The 18,737-nt window shown below is 34.2% G+C and overlaps 1 protein-coding gene across 2 annotated transcripts in view; it reads left to right on the forward strand.

Annotated features, from left to right (window-relative positions):
* Positions 1-655: 655 nt before the first annotated feature.
* Positions 656-18,737, forward strand: part of LOC148597179 (uncharacterized) — a 35,413-nt gene continuing 17,331 nt past the window's right edge. The window contains exons 1-2 of one of the 2 annotated variants that reach the window (XM_088564518.1): positions 656-913; positions 14,858-15,023. In XM_088564518.1, the coding sequence (XP_088420644.1) occupies positions 803-913; positions 14,858-15,023 (277 nt within the window). In that variant the 5' untranslated portion in view covers positions 656-802. Of the gene's footprint in view, positions 914-10,185; positions 10,944-14,857; positions 15,024-18,737 lie in introns of those variants that run through there. The other variant, XM_088564517.1, reaches the window with a different exon arrangement.

Below are 18,737 nucleotides of genomic sequence, written 5' to 3' on the forward strand. Positions count from 1 at the left end.
CACTGTCTCTTTTTTTGACATTGTACAGACAGTGAATCTCCAAGACGACTGCAAAGTGTGAGAGAGGATATTTTCCTTTTAGACAAGAGTATTCTTCATTACCCAAAGTACTAGAAGACAAATTGGATGAAAACGGACTAATAGCCATCGGATGTATTTGTAGAGACAAAAATATCAATTTGCTCATCCTCGTCCAACGATTGGATTTCCTTAGGTTTATGCTCAGGGTTATAATTTAAGTGATTGGCAAGCATTTTGCAATTTAACAAGATTGAATTATTGTTTTAGGATTTTTCATACAGATTGGAAAATTTCTTTTCATGTTCGAGTTACTTCAGGACTAATAGGCTATTGTAGTTATTTACTGTGGTCATATGAGCTATCATTTACATCGAGGCCTGTATGCCTATTGTAGAATGCTGACGTTTCCCGCGCGTCTCTTTATCAAACGTCTGGAAGTGTTACAGAAGTCATAGAAAATACACCTGAAATTGACACCTGTCTTTCAGTAGATGAATATTGGAGCTATTTTAAATCACCGTACCTGACGCCATCTGAAACAAACGCCAAACTGAAGGACAAATGCTAAAAATGACATTTCATCCGACACTGGAGCAAATTTTTAAATGAATGATATTTAACGAATTGTTAAATAGTTCAAAGTGATATTTCATTGGCAATTAAAAATGAGTGAAGCATTTAACTTTCAGTTCAGTTCGCTTCAGTGACTCGTTGCAATAGTCACTCACCGTGACGTAAAGTTTGAAAACAGGGAATCAGATTAGATGATTCCGTGTTTAAAATGGATTCCAAAGTTGCTATCGTGTTCTCATTCTGTGTTCATCTGGCTTTTGGATATATAAGAAATTTCACTCTACAAGACGTAATTATGGACGATAATAGATTCAGAAAGGTAAGTTTATTTTTTAACTTTTTGTCTCCCTTCTCTTTTAAATCTACTTTTGTTTATCTTTTTTTTTGTCTTGTTTATTGCTTATTGTTACTTTATAAAACGATATGTACTTTTGTCCATATTTTGAAGGGGTTGCTGTGTAGTGTACATGAACATGTACAGGTATACATAAATGTACATATGTAAATGCCATTGATGTATTTTATCAAATAGAGCTGTACGTTAGAACCGCCAGGAGTAAATGTATCACTACTAGAGCAGATTCAAATCTCTTGACACAACGATTTCTGAAAATGCCTTTCAGGGACATTCAAACAATTGTCTAGCAATTCTACCCTACTAGTAGAATAGTCATAAAATTACCGTGATATAACTGGAGAGTAGGTTTTTAACGACTGTTTACTGTATAAGTATCTACATGTATCTAGAGCAGACTCCTCCATTGAACTGTCATTAAATGGTTTATTTTTATTATTATTTCGATTCACCATGTAATGCACGTATAATCCGTAAACGTTTTTATTCTGGAACTAAGACTCTCGGCGTGATATTTTATTTTAAATTCCATGCACAATTTACTTCATGCAAATAAATAACTTGGATTACTACATGTACAATGTATATGTATATATCCGAAAAAAAGAGCTACATGTACACTAGTCTACCCTTTATCATACACGCCAACCCTGTAGAGTCAAAAAGCGATAAGGAAGGGAAGGGGGTCACCAGATTTCATGATGCATTTTTTTGTAAGATATATTGTTTGAACAATTTATTGATACAAACTTTTAAATAGACCCTTTTGTGTTAAGTTGATGAGCATGTCAATATATACTTCCGCGAGACAGGGCTTGCGTAGAACAAAAGAATTTCCTCGCGGAGGAGTATATTGAGCATGCTCTACGCAGTTAGCACAAAAGGGCCTATTGGTAGATCATTCAAAAAGCTTCAAATTTGTATACAATGTGCATGTACATGTATTTCATTCAAAACTTCATTTTCCTTAAAAAAAACAGAAGCAAATGTCATGAATCACATCCCTGGTCATTAAAATACAATTTATCGGCTGTAAATTAAATTTGTAATTGTATAGTTTGTTTTCTGAGAGTTTACTCTCCTTTTTGTTATTTTACCCGCTTTTGAAGTGAGTCATGAAAATAAAAACAAATCTGAGCCATTCATGGAGAACATCCTAAAACCATTACACCCCGATCACCGGAGACTTTTTGGCTACAACCGCATTTAGAAAAAGGTTAATTTATACTAATGATAATATTTGAATTTAACACTATGTTAGTTTAATGGTAATATAAGCTACTCCCGAAAATCTGAAAAGGCTATTATGAGCGAGTTGGGGACATTTCTGATGATTTTTCCGCTCCTTAAATACCAAATTACTTTGTACAAACAAATGAGCATATTTAATTTGTTTTTCTTTATTAATCAAATACTTAAAAAAGGTATTAATGTGTCAATATTTATTATGACCTAATCTAGATCGGGCATATCTGTACTGACTTTTTTATTAGAGTTACAAAATGTAAATGGACAGGCACGTAAATCTTGTATATTACCAAAACAGGGCCCTTAACAAAATAGTTTCATAATCTAAGCTTGTGGAAAGGACCATTAAGTTACAGTATTCATTTTGCTAAAAATTTAGATCCATATGTATTTGACTTGTTTTATTGATGGGTTGCTGTTTTTCTTTTTTTTTCGACTGGTCCTCGATATTCAATCTGTCTGGGAAAAGGGAAGAGTTTTGTTATATTAACATGCATAACGAAAATACTTATTTAAAACAAACAGGGACCCTGCCTTCATAAGGCTACACTATGAATGTTTGTGTCCCCTGATATCCGACCCTACATGTACAGTTTGTAGCTCCTGGCTCTGGGTAGGTACTTGTAGTTAAATAATTTTTTTTCTCCAGAATTCATTTCATTCTGTAAAAACGACGATCAAAGGGGTAAAAAATGCTCCGTTGAAAATTGAAAAGAAATCTCTTGGGTAAGGCCAATGTTTAAGGTAGGTAGGGTAAGGGGTGACACACTTAATTTTAATTTTGGCGCAAGAAGTCAATCTCCGTCTGACGTTTGTACTTCACTCTTAACTCTAGTAAGTACAAATGAAAACGAAAGTCTGTCGGTACTTTGTAAATAGAAGGTGGCCACGGAGGTACTCTTGCATTTGATGACGAAGAACAAACTGACCGAGTATGACTACAAGTTCCAAACCAAAGAGCTGCATATGAAATATGCCTAACGCTAAATTAATGACGTCATTAATGTTCTGTTGAGTATTTGTCAGTAGCTTTAAAGCCACAGGCAAATGTTTCTATTATTGACCGATTACTCTCAAATATGAGTACTTATTTTTGACAATAACCGTCCCACGTCCATACTCTAACCGTCCCACGTCCATACTCTACCCGTCCCACATCCATACTCTACCCGTCCCACACGTGATATTCATACAATGTCATTTAGTATAGAAAGAACAGAATTTGAAAGAAAACAGCATCTGTAATTGATATGATAATATTGGTGTACGGTTGTGCGAGGGCTGACGAAAATATGTTTTTTAAAATATTTATGGAACTATGTCATCAAATAACAGATAGATATTGATCAGATTTGTTGTCGAGTCTTTCCAATATGAGAAATGCATTTACATGTACCCGGTACCAGATTAATTATTGAAAAGGAAAAATGTTTTTAAATTGCAGATTTCCATTCATGAATGTTATTTCTGTTTATGATCGTGATTATCTTCATCTTTCGACAAGGAATATCGGCAATATATTAAAATCAGGACAGATAATGCGTTTGAACGATTGCATGCAGCGTTCCATGTATAATGGTAGTCCAGTTTATTTAGAGTGTTGCTCTATGCTGAGGTTAAGAAGGCCCATTCTGTCATGTTGAGTGTTGGGGTACATGTAACGGCATTCAGTGTTTCACCAAGTGTTGGTCTGCGTTGAGGTATGGGATGTGTCCTCTACACTGTTGTCTAAACATTGATCGCATTTAAAGTTTTGCAGTGTTTTTTCTTTTTGTTTTTGCCCCAGTGTTCACTGTTGGTCTGCATTATGCTATGGGAGGTATTCTCTTCGGTGTTGTCGAAGGGCAAGTCTTCATTGGCGTACGGCAGGTGACCTCTTGAGTTATTTCAAATTGTTCCTTTGCGTTGCAGTATAGAATGTTGCAGTATCCTTTACAGAGTTTTCAAAGTATCGGTGGTAACTGTGGTGTTGTAATTGGTATTGTCCCAGTATCGCGTTGTGTACATGTATATGATTATGAGGTATAAGAGGTGCACTCTACGGTGTTATAAAAATGTTGATCTGCGTTGATGTATATATATGACGTGTTCTATTCGATTTTGTGTAGGAATTGCTCTGCGTTGAGGTTCAGGAGGTGTTCTTTTCGGTGTTGTGTAAGAGTTGCTCTGCATTGAGATGTAGGATGAGTTTTTTGGGTGCTGTCCAAGTGTAGCTATGCGTTGAGGTACAATAGTTGTTATCTTCGGTGTCGTACAAGAGTTACTCTGCTTGAGATACAGTAGTTGTTATCTTCGGTGTCGTACAAGAATTACTCTGCTTGAGATACAGTAGTTGTTATCTTCGGTGTCATACAAGAGTTACTCTGCTTGAGGTATAGGAAGTGTTCTCTTCGGTGTCATACAAGAGTTCCTTTGTTGGAGGTAGAGAAGGTATTCTCCGTTTTCGTTCAAGACTCTGCGTTGAAATATAGGAGCTATTTCTTCGATGTTTTCAAGGTGTAGCTCTATGTTGTAGTCATGGTGATTGGTGACATTTTGTTGTAGTTTATATATATATGAGTGTTGTCAACAATTAGGGTTGTCTGATGTTCTTTTGTAGTTGTATTTGATGTTGCTCACACTTATAATTAGCTGGTCAGTGTGTGCAAGATGTTAAGTAGCACTCCAGCTAAGGATCATGCAAAATGTGATTCATGGGTAAAAAGCCTACATATTTTCATTTTTGATATTTTGTTTGAAATGTCATAGTAAACAGAAATTAACATGTGGTTTTTCATATAACCCGCGTTCGTAGGAGATAAAAATTATATAGAAAGCACTGTAGATTTCAAAATTAAGGGAGATAACTCTGTAAATGGCGCTCAAATACAATAGAATCTACTAGATTTTCAATTTGGATTATCTCCTAAGAACAGGCAGATTTGAATGAATAATTACACATGTCATAGTATAGACCCATAAAACAACTTAATTACAAAAATAAAAATATGTAGCCTTTTTGGGGGTGTATCACTTTTTCAGATTTTGCGTGATTCTTACAAAGACAGCTACTTAAAAGAGTTTTTCTCTCTTTAAAATAGTGATATGAAAATGTGTAGTCGTACCAAAACTGCCTGGCCCCTTCCCCCAGAATCAAATGGTCGTACCTTAGTAACTCTGAACAGATCTGAACGAATATGGAGATATTTACCATAGCTCATAAACTGTACTCGGGCACGAAAACTGGAGTAGAATGTTTCTTAAATCTCGAAAATGGGTACCTTAGCACAAATACTGAAATAAAACGTTTTACTAAGCACGAAAAAAAACTAGTACATAGCGCAGAAACTGGAAAAAATGTGTATATTAGCATACAACTGGTTGTCAACTTTATACCTGTTTAAATTCACATGACAGTTTACTACATGCACAATTTTTTTCTTATTTACAATATAACGGTAAAAATGATTAAATCTGATCTTCAAGATGTATAACTCAGAAAGAGTAGGGTGTCGAAAAATGAAAAATGCACTTAAACCATGTTCTATAATTTGAACCTATTCAGCGAGCTGAATATATATATTTTTATAGACCATCTTAGTCGTAATACCGAAAATTATCGTACGCCTTGTAGACATGACATGCATGCTATAGAAGTAATTTTTCCTCTTTTATGTAGAGATAATTTGAAATGAGTTAAACGCGATCTTATAAAGAATATAAAGTAGTTTTTGCTAATGTAATAGATATTATGCAACTAGTTTAAAGTCTCGTAAATTACAGCTTAGTCTCTAATTTTATCGGATTTGTGTGAAACGGTTTTGTGTATGTTTGATCAAGGTTGTTTTAAATTACATGAATATTATTCTTGCTGTTAAGACTTGGTGATTTTTTTTTGTGTATAATGATGATATCTATGAATTAGCATTCGCTATACACGAAATTGTGTAAAAATATAATTACTTCACCGCACATTTGTGATCTTAACCGAAGAATGACAAATTGTATAAATTTATAGAAGAATCAAGTCATGGGTGAAAAAAGCGTACATGTAAGTAAGTGGGTGAAAAATGGTAGTCACAAGTGCGCTTATGTTTTGAAATTTGAACGGAAGCCTAGAAAACAGTAACGTGTTTACAAGATAGGACAAAAAATATTGTCTTAATAAAAGTACCATCAATCAAGCCTATAGAACAAACCAAGGGTGAGTTCAGGCTTTCTACATGGCGCAATTGTTGTCATTATTTGTACATGTACAATGACTTTTTTGTACAATTACTTAGTAATAAAAGGGCAAATTTTGGCAATTCTTTTGATTCGGATTAACACTGTACAGTGTACTTGTATACTGTATACACTACTTGCATCTTTTTACGTTTTTAAATGACATCCTGAATCCTGAACCGAAATACATGCGGGCAAAGTGTCAGTGCGTACATGTACATGCACATGTTAGCCTAAGACGCCTCTTAATCCACCCCTCGAACTTATTATCTACATGTACATGTATAAATCGAAAATATGTCTAACTGAATGTGTACATTTAATGAGTTCATAATTTCGATGTGAAATGCCTTTGGTACATGTACTTACATGTAGTTTTGATACATGTATGTGTTTATAGTTATCATAATAATAGTTACGTTTTCCACAATAAATGGGCACAGAAATTTTAATGTTTATAAGAATTCGACATTCTCCATTTACAATGTAAAGAATGACTACTTTATACGAAACTACTTACTTTAGGGTGGTACGTAGGGAGTATTACTGACACTACGGTTCATGTATGTGTGCGGGGCTAAATACTATTCTCAAAGAACAGTCTTTAGAATTCTAGCAAACAGTTGAGATCTAAAAAATGTACTGAGATCCTCAGTTATGCGACCCTCGCTTGAACACATACATGTAGCATATTTAGATGTATACATGTACAAATGTTTATAATTTATGTATAATGTACATATTACATGTGTATATAGTATTTCACAAGTTTACACCCAAAACCAATCACGTGTAAAGATATTCACAACCTGTTTGACTGATGGTTTAAATATTGATTAAAAATCTTTTTCAACAATGACGGTGATAAAAAGAGGTTTTTAACAAATCTACAGAAGTTTAAAGGGATATAAGATCAGATATAGACTTGTATTTATCCGGGTGATATATCTGTAATGGCTTACATGGACCTATGATATTAATTACCCGATATTCATTAGACTTTTGTTAGAGGACCATTACATAGTCGGATGTTACGATTGAATTTGATTGGCAATATCATGTGATACAATTGTTTCGATGGGTTATGGTGCTGACTCGATCTCAAACAAAATATGCAACCTCAGCATAACAGTTGTTAATTCTTGACAATAGTCGAAATGCTCATCTCACTTCAAAATTTAAACTAATTTAGAATTGATAATAAGCCCATTGCACGATACTGTCTTTGTTTCACTGGCATTGATCATACGTGTACATTGTCAAATAGTCTGTACATGTACATGTAGTTAACTTAAAATCATAGCCTACAGCGTGTACAATTTTATGCATGTACCTGAATAACAATTTACAACATTCGTACATGTAATTCAGTAATATTTTAGCTCAAACATACATGTACATGTATATGTACAAACTGTAGTTGTAGTAAAGATTATTGCAGTTTTAGACAGCTAAATTTGCACATGTTCATGTAGAACTTATATAAAGGTATTACATGTACATGTGCTCTATACATTGCATATTCAGTGTCCGTCTGTTTTGAATAATGTACAATTACATGTATATGTGCAATGCATGCAATGATAAAAAAAAAATGTCCGCAATGATTTCGAACTCCCCCTTTTCTTTTCATTTTCCACTTCAATCGTTACCTTATCCAATCATTTGCCCTTTTACTCTGGATATACATGTACACGTATGGTGAAATTCTATTTAAACCCAAACTTTCACTTAAATATAGTATAAATTACCCAGTAAGTGGTTACTACGAGTAAAACAGCTTGATCAACATGGATAATTACATGTTGATGAACGACCGTCCCTACCAATAGCCACCTCTTATATCACCGATCTATAGCGACCAGTTATGTCATTAATATATCCCATGTAAATAGCCATTAAATAATACTTTATGATCGATCATAGTATAAAGTAAACTGGCCGACCCCTTATAAATGTTTACATACAGTTCGAGAACCGATAAAAGGAGTCAATATTTTATTTGGGAAGTTTTGGACACCGTTCTATTCATACGTCCGGATAATTTACTTGTTTGGACCTTTATTTTGGAATTTATTGTGTGAAGTATCTCGGAATTATATACTTGACTTAAGGAAATTAGAAAGTTGTAAAAAAGACGACTTTATGTGAATAAGCCAAAGTTTGGACTTTGAATATGCCTGTACGTGCATACATTTTATTTAAGTAACAAACTTGGTATATACAGTGCGTTAACATGAAGCTACGTGTAAACATGTACATGTTCTGTTGATTTGTTTGGAACAGGGTGATGAAAGCTCATCGATATATGCATATGCAGCTGTCGAAAGTGTAGAACATCTTCTCTTTTATGTTTTCAAAGTGGAAATAAAATATACGTTTAGACTCGTAGCTTGTACATGTATGCCTACTTCTAAGCACTTGTAGTTTGGGGAAGATACAAGAAAACACTGTGCCAACAAACTCTCGTTAGATGCATATTTTGCATTTGTCAAAAGACATGCATTCATGTTAATACATTTAGAAACAACAGACATACTTTGAAGGGAACTTATTCCAGTATAAATACATTACAATGTACTTCTACCGTAACTTAAGTATTTAACTTATTCAGCAGGCATCTGCAAGTCAGACTGTGATCTATGTTGGAACAATAAATAAAAACATATCGTAAATTATTGTTTGGCGAACGGTAATTGAAATGTGGATTCTCCCGTAATTGCAAACGCATAAGAAACAATTTGTCTGATTTTCTAATAACAAGTTGGAAAAAACGAGGTGTTAATTACTTGGATAATTAGAAGCTCGTATAGATCCAAAAATATTCATAGGCGAGGGATTATATTGTGCTTGCTTGTTTAAAAGCTAAACGAAACGTACCAAGTTTCCGTGTTATAGTGAAAGTTTTGAATGAGGCCGGCTAAACTTTTGTGTGCGTTTGTTAGGTTTAGTTGTTCGTATTATATAGTTACACAGTTCTTAAGCTCTTCGCCTCTTTAGTTTTAAGTCAGGAAAAGACTAAATAGGACATATCATACTAAAAAGATAAAAGACGTATACCGAACTTCTTTTTCGCTTATGTTTACGTTCAAGTCATTCGTTTATTATGGTTATACAAACAGTTGTTAGACCTCGAATGCTAGGTGCCGAAATGCGTTTGTTTTTCTGACGGCTGTATGCAAATTCGACGATTTGATGATGGATTTCATTTCAATGACAAGTCAATGGGTTATACACAATTTATAAATTCGTGAATGAAAGTCGAACTAATTGACAACCGAGATTTGTGCATTTTATTCCTAACAAGCAGGTGCCAGATATTTATTCATTAGAAGTATTGGCTGAAGTTCTATATACGGATGTTATTGACTCTTGACAGCTTTACTTCGAGTGCATTGTTATTTTACAACCAAAATTTAATTTTGGAATACAGTACATTGAACACGGATATTTATTAATTATAATACATTGTATTGCTTCCCTTATCCCGAATTAGCAACAGAAATCAACGAACGTGTGTACAAGATTTCAGTTGTATCTTTAATATTAAGCCTATTTCCAACGAATAAATAAAATTCATTGAATTGAAAGGCATTTCTTATTGAACATAAGAAATCTTTTAAATTTGTCTTTTGATCGGATTTTATCAGTAATATCAATTGAACAGATGTATTTAGTGACAACAGGCCTACACTGTATGTCTACATTCCTGATTTGTCCAGGTTCCGTGTGTTTTTGTTTAAAGGGGGACCCGATTGATTGATAGAGGGTTTCGTATTTCTTTTCAAATATAACAATGAAGCATTGACCGTGTGCTAATGCCCTCAATAACAACCTATGGAGAAAGAAGTGTGTGGAATGTGAGTGTAAAATACGGAAATAAAAATGTAGCAATTTAACGTATTGTGAAAATAGTGTTGTCCTAGATGGCTACGTCACGATCTCCTTTTAAATGTTAACTATAAAATTACTTGATATGGAAATTAACAGAAAAAAAACTTTTTGCTGACGATGGTGAAATATAAAGTTTTTCAATGAATTAATAATAAATTATTCTTGGAAATAATGAAGTCGTGAGAATTAGCGAAAACCATTCAATTATTATGAGTTTAAGCACCGAGGCGTAGCGTCGAGGGTCTCTAGAGATTCCCACCTCCGCTTGTATCACGACAAATTCCAATCAATAACAGTTTTATGAATGGAAAAAGACTACAAATACAAATTGGAGGCTTAAGTAGAGGTATCTGACAGGACGCGGCATCCACTAAAGTTCGATATTTTCCGAATTTATGGCCCGTGAAAGGAAACCATTACAATAAGATAATGGACGATCGCGTCTCTCTGACCAGATAATTGAATGTAAACAGAGATATTAGAAATTACATCTTAATCTGAAATTAGATATACCGCCATGGGAAATTTTGTGAACTTCGTTGTTTTTCTTGGAGTATTTTCAATACCTTTTGGAGTAGTTTCAGGAAACTTGTATACGAAATCTAAAACTATTTTGGAACTGATTTCTGGTATCAATAGACTACGACAGGTAAGGTTAGACTATATAACAAGGTGTCTTTTCTTGATTACATGTTTGTAAGTATGTGCATGCATGGGGATAGGAATTGCAAGATGCCATGGAATATTCCGCCTCGAGGTTGAGATTGAGAATCTTACGTTAAAAATTAAATATGTAAAATTCCCTACGTGTACATGTATCTCACATTTCCAATCCTTTGTAACTACAGTATTGTACATGATAGAATGAATAAATACATCGACTTAACGTAAAAGTAAGTGAACATGTATGACCAATGAACATGTACCCTCACAAACATTAAACATGTACATATACATGTACTTTGTATAACGTAAGGGTTTGAAAGACGGACCAAACTTGGAGTTAAACTACATTTTGTACATGTATGTGTATATAATGGCTCAAGACTTAAAAAAAAACATTATTACTTGTTTCAGAAAGGTTCAACAGATCTTTTGTGATTACAAAAAATATATCCACTTTATTTATAAATACATGTGAATTACAATGTAATTGTTTTGCCGTATTGTAAACATAAGAGTGTTTATTACACATATATTGTTCTTATGCATCTGTACATTGAAATAGGATACGTAGTTACAACAAATGAATACAGTCATGTGCATACAATGTAGATGGCATTGTTGTTTACGGTTTGATTCATCTAATGTACTTTTCTCTGTAAAAACAATATTCAGTAATGCAAACCATGCATTGCACCGTATACAAATATGCATGTTATTGATGTGTATTGGCCGTCTTGTATATCTATCTGTAATCATATTCTGCGACATGCCTTTATGCTTTGCCCTCCCACGTGATGTTAATAGAGACAATACTATTGTTGTTATTTGTATTGTCTGTAGTGGTTTTATTGTGCTTAAAGTACTAGTCCCTATAAAATTCAGACAGTGCCTTTAGCACATTTTGTACATGTAGAAGTTATTCATGGTGCAGAAAACCCCACCGAACAAACAATGTTTTTTATCTACGTACCCAACATGTACATTTTACGTAACTATAGTCATTTTTATATACAAATCTGTATTTTACAGAAAAAACGTACATCCATCTCTTTCATAAACCAATTTAATAGAGAATGAGAACTCTTGCAGAGTACCAATTTCATGTATGTTACATATATCTCAAAAAGTTCAACAATCAAATTACAGAATTTTGTTGCTGGATTTATGACATGCCTGAATCACTTCCTGTCTGATAAGGCTGCTACTTAAATGCACAATTTGTGAAATAGAAAATAATTATTGTAGAATTACATGTAGATGAGAGATTATATACTTGTATGGTGAACATGCATGGAAAAGTTTTATACATGTATATGTCCTTTAAATGTACATGTACAGAAAGTTTGTGAATAAGCATTGTAAATGAAAACAGGGTTATTAGTTACACTTCGAAATTATTTCATAAAGTAATGTACTTGATGTTCCTCTGAAGTAGGGAAATATATGAGAATAATAAATTTGTAAATGTGTTTACTTAATGATTTTGCAATACTTGTATACATTTAATCGAAGAAGCCACTCAAGGTATTACAGTAAATGATGTATAACGCATTTTGATTGACAAAAAAGGGATTCCGTGCGCTATACGTAGAACTCATCTAGTCTTTTGGTGTACAGTATCTGAGGGTTGTTTCCGCCTTCATATTGTGACCATAAGATACGCCCTTGATTCATCTCAATTTTCATTTAAAAAATCAGGGAAGGGTCGCAAAATGGTATAAGTAAGCCCGGAAGTGAGGGGGAGATCCAAAAAAGGTGAGTTTCCAGGCTACATGACTTTGTATCAATTGTTCACTCTTAGAAAAAAATTTGCGCCAAATTCACAAAACATTTTCAAAAAGTTCAACGGTTTTCTTCCCCTGGAAACCCTCAATATATCCGTAATTGAAATTTACATGTATATTACAAAATAATTTTAAAAAATATAGACAGTTTTTACTTTTGAATCATGCACTCATACATGCATACATGTACATATACAATGTACATGGATCTACATATACATGACCGTAAACAGAATATTTCAGCTCCTGTGAGGAGGTAGACTTAGGGTAATGGACATAACTCATGAAGTCAGTGATATGTTTGTATCATATTCAATTTCACCAACGGCTATCAAGCTTTCATTTGACACAGAATGAAAATTAACTTAAGTTACTTTGATGCTTACATGACATTGATGTAAAATGCTGAATACAAACGTTCCAACGATTTGTGAGAGTTGTGTTCCTTACCCTAGGTCTACCTCCTTAACCTGATAAAGAAATCAAAGCTAATCTAGTGAACACGCAGCTATAAATCCACAATACATACTTAATTTTCATAAAAGGTCATTATTTTCCACTCTGTAGGTCCATATAAAATTTAATATACTCAAATTTCTTTTTACTCCATGAATTTCGATATTTACTTTGATAAGAGAATGACACCCTTTCACTGGAGAGAGATTATGATATCACAAATAACAGCTGTCGTATGAGAAAATTTAGACCACCATGTTTCGTAAATAGCTTTTATTATCTTAAAATATTCAAATGAAATGTGCTGTTTTCATTCGCTATCAAATCAAATAAAGGGAATCAAACACAATTTTAACCTTAAAGGCGCAGGCGCGGATCCAAGAACTGGCGTGCCGGCCGTATGCCCCCTCTAAATCGGTAAGAAAAAAATGTTTACCATAAGTTTCACCCCAAAATATTTTTTTGCCTTGCTGTGCATGGCATTTAATTCAATTAACGCCCCCCCCCCAACTCAAATCTTGGATCCGTCCCTGAGGCGCTTGAGGAACTTGTACACATGCCTTGTAATTAGACCCTAATCTGTCTGAAATAGTTAACATTTATAATAACCTCTTTCCATGCCCGGTTATCCCCTTCCCAATCATATGTTTACATTTAGTTGTAAACATTCCTATTAACCATTTGTTAATGTTATTGTAAATAACAATGTCATGGTCTCTTTTTATACATGAATTACATAGAACAACAACAATTTATTTGTTAAAATTTCATTCACTCTGTTAACAATATTCTTTGTTCTGAAATGCACAGGATAAATTAAGGAGGTAGGCCTAGTTTGTGTATACATTTGTAGCTTTTAACATAATCTCATCCAAGCATCAAAGTAACTTGGATTAATTTTATTTCAAATGAAAGCTTAATATACTTTGGTGAAATTGAATGTTGCAAGTATATCACTGATTTCAAGAGTTATGTCCCTTACCCCTTATCTCTTCACGGACACCTGTGTTCAAACCTAAATGACATAGAGCATACAGTCACTATGTATACTAGAGTAGATTTGTAATTATGTTATTCAATGTACAATGTACATGTATTTCATCGAACAATGAAATCAGGTAAATAAACCAAGCTGTGTTCGTGTTCGATTGTATACCAGTCTTGTGCATTCCTTTAACCCAAAACTTGTCATGTATGTGGACAATTTTCATTTAAAAAAAACGTTTGCATTAGAGAGGTGCATGTTTGTACTTGTATCACTTTTAGTAAGAATACTTTGTGGTACACATGTATTATGTATGCAGTAAAAGACAGGTATCGGATGCGATCCCGAACTTTTAACTGAGCGGAAAACAAAAAGGCTCGGAATGGTGAAATTTTTAACCTATAGACTGTGGTATCATACTTGTTATTCATAAAGTTAAAATCTCTGCTCTGGCTGTCTTAGCATGTACATGTACAGGCATGTTGTTCTTTCTTTCCTTTTTTTTGGAGAGAAAAAACTACGGGAGCGTGACTGCGTGTCCCCTCAGAGCGCACTCCCTTACTTCATTATCTGTACCTCCTCTGATAGATATTTAGTAACGAAAATTAACACGAGTATATGAATACATGTATAAATAAGACGTTCACATTAAAGCACAAATTCATCTTCCAGATCTCCACCATGATAGAAGACGCTGGACTGTCGCTGTTCTTTGAGGAGAACCACATTACTGCCTTCATCCCAACGACTGAAGCTCTGTTAACGTTTGACGATAAAAAGTATGGTTATGATCTACAGGACAGGGATACAGTCAGGTCACTGCTCCTCTATCATATGGGTAGGTGAAATTATTTTCATGGCGTTCATATATATAAAGGTCTGAAAAATTCCCAACAATGTTAGAACTGTCAAATTTGCGATACCATTGTGACATCTATGGCAACACCGCCTGCACAAAGTCCAGCGCCCTAGACCACTCTAGTCTCACATTCTGAGACATTCTATATATATATATATAAACAAACAGACATACAAATACTAGCAGTACATTTCACATGTTTAGTATTTAAGATTAATTCATCCAAAGGACTAAAATGTTCTTTTATTATGTCGTCGTGCCTCTGACCTCTAATCACCGTGCTCTAGAGAAGGTGTCTCTGACGTATGGTCACCGTGCTCTAGAGAAGGTGCCTCTGACCTCTGGGGTTGTTCTATTTCTTTGTTTGAAATTCGACACCACACTGTCCAAAATTGCAGAGCGTACGATCAAACGTTCTTTAGTATTCCATTACTAAAAGTACCGAAAACAATCTTGCCCTAGTAGAAGTCAACAACATGTATTCAAAAATAAAAACACGCAGCGGTGCTGGAGTGGGTCATTAGTGATCCCTTGGAATTTGCTGTATTTTTAACTTCCGTCTGTTTTCAATATAGTGGCCAAACAATAATTATGATTGATGGTGTGACAAAATTAAAATGGGGAAGATTGGGTGTCTATTGTGTTTCCCAACATGATGGCATATGTTGGTTGACAAGTGACCTTGTCTCAGTCATTGTATCGCCTTTTGATCAGTTTGGGTCATTTAAAATTTCCTTGTGTCATCAGCAAATTTTAACAATGGTCTTGTCGGCTTATACTGTAATTAATGCCCGTCCGTCCATACATGTCTTTCTCAAGTAAAATTTAAAATTTCTCTTTTTTATCAGTTCAATGAAAACTGAATGGCGTTTCGACGAAATTTCGATATTAAATAAAAGTTACATGTAGTGTTACAGAAATAATCAGGGGATTCTCAATATTGGAGACACCAGCTACATAGGCAGGATCAGAGATTTTGAAAAGGAGGATCCGGATAGAAAAGAGGGTTTTAGGCCATTATTTGCTCATTTTGCACAAAGTCAGCCGGAAATGAACTAAAATTGTCAAAAAGGGGATACCCCCTCGAGGATCCGGATAGAAAAGAGGGTTTTAGGCCATTATTTGCTCATTTTGCACAAAGTCAGCCGGAAATGAACTAAAATTGTCAAAAAGGGGATACCCCCTCGAGGATCCGGATAGAAAAGAGGGTTTTAGGCCATTATTTGCTCATTTTACACAGTCAGCCGTAAATGAACTAAATTGTCAAAAAGGGGAGACCCCCCGAGGATCCGGATAGAAAAGAGGGTTTTAGGCCATTATTTGCTCATTTTGCACAGTCATCCGGAAATGAACTAAAATTGTCAAAAAGGGGAGACCCCCTCCCGATTGGATCCGGTTCTGAGCTACATGTATATATGGACAAAATAGTATAGTAAACATGCATTTGTTTAGATGAGTTTAAGGGGTCTATTCAAATTCGAAATGTTTCAATTATTACTCCTACAGTTATCAATGGAATCCGGATTTCTTTCGTACAATGTACTTTTAGTTTTCTTTAGATTGTTAATTGTATTCTTGAATATAGAATTATTCCGTAGTTTATCTTGATTTTACATCATAGGAGAACGCAGAGGGTATATACCGACCGCATAGGAAATTGATATTTTTTTTTTAATGTGGAAGAAAAAAAAAACATTTTGAATGCAAAATAATTCAAGAAATAGTCAAACATATTCATTATTGATTATAATCAATACAAGTGAATATAGTGCTTTTTTTCAATTTTCAAAATTTCTTCTGGAGGCATAATTCGGGGCGCCCTTTATTTAAATCAATGGATCCGCCACTACAAAATAAACATGTACGTATATTTTCCTATTTAGCTGTACATGTAGAACGTATACTATCAGGTATAAAGTTTATTGGCAATTATTGTACATATCCGATTATTTCATCAAGATTTGTATTCCTCTTAAATACCAAAGCTTGCTGAATCAGACTGGCATTTACAGAGTCTGGAATCGAGCCCAACAATGGCATTATCAACACTGGATTAACGGGATTTTCATGCAAATGGAGAAATTTCTGAATCGATTTTCTGCCGTAGAGATGTCATGGTTTCAGTGATGAATATGCAGGGGCACTTAAACTGTGCTTTATTTTCCGTCTTCGTAGAGGTGTAAAATTGACAAATATGGTTATCTGAATTTATTCCAGTCATTAGATCGCTGCTATTGTAAACATATTGAATAATTACGATCATTATTAGACTTATGTAAAGACTAAAGCTCAGTTAAGTACTGCTAAGTTGATTGTAATTGTTTGATCAGAAGTGTCTGCAGCGCATATTTCGTATCAAGGGAACTTTATACGTTCAAGACAGTAATGATGAACTCATTTACCCCTTCGTTAAATATGCTATGGCCCAAGAATGCTACTTGGGTCAAAGATGCACCAGAGAGGTCTGATAAACTCCACATGATGTAAAGAACGTTTGAGATTGAACAAAAGAGAACAGGCTTTTGATAATTATTTACTAGTCGAAGAATAGTTACCCTACTGTAACGGTATTTACTCTGTAGTATTCCTTGTCATCACCTAAGAAGAAAATGCCCCAACAGTTTGTCCCCCTCATCCATACCTCCCAATTTTTTAATCTCTGTATCAGCCACTGATAGACGGACATTTTGTCTAAGGGAACACTTAAAAATAATTTTTTCTTATTAATATCTATTTGTACTAATCTACGGAATTCATGTTACTTTCGTTTTTATACGTTCGCCAATTTTGACGGGATGCATTATGGTACATGTATACCAATGTCCGGCGTACGTCTGTGCGTCCTAAACATGTCGCATCGTAAACTTGAGAACAATTTATCTAAATATCTTGAAACTTAACATAGTTTTTTTTTCTTATGACGGTCAAATAGTCTGTATACTTTTTGGTGAAAATTGGATTAAAACGTTTCGAGTTACGGGCTTTTGTAACTAAAATATGGGGGTGTTTTTTTAACATGTCGCATCGTTTCTCGGAAACAATTTATGATTATTTCATAAAACTTTACACATTAGTTGGTTTTATTAATCTGAAGATCTGTATACTTTTTCGTGATGATTCCTTACTTCGTTTTTGAGTTTCTTTCTGTGAAAAAGGGGTTGTTTCTAGGGGATTTCAGGAGGCGCATTAATCCTTATAAATATGTATGGGTGGTTGGATCACAAAAAACTACCTTTCAACCATCCCATACATTTATTGATAGAATAGCCCATATAAAGAACTAATATGGGAAATTTATTTTAGAAAAACTTTATACCATGAACATTGAAACATGTTTCAAAATTTTTGTTTCACCCTTTTATCAACTTTCTGTGTTATGGAGCTTTTAAATTTTCAATTTATGTATTGACATGCGAAATTTTCGTTGCAAAAACCTTTGCTCCCTTAATCAGAATTATTGTTTCAAATTGGTACATTTTTGTATCATATTAAACACGTTGTTAGCAAATGTTCTCTGTCTGTTATGTAAACTACCTATTGAGTGGGAATAAGGAATGAGCCAGGATATACATGTACTTAGCATGACATCCTGTACAACCCCGTGTTGTTAAAAAAACAAAACATTTATGATGTTTTTTCCCAAGGCGACGGGCGCATCATGCAAATAATCTATAAACATGAATAGGTCTGACT

Source organism: Perna viridis, chromosome 15 (genome assembly GCF_037379345.1).
Source record: "Perna viridis isolate PV_CMFRI_1.1 ecotype Kerala chromosome 15, ASM3737934v1, whole genome shotgun sequence".
In the NCBI taxonomy this organism is placed as follows: domain Eukaryota; kingdom Metazoa; phylum Mollusca; class Bivalvia; order Mytilida; family Mytilidae; genus Perna; species Perna viridis.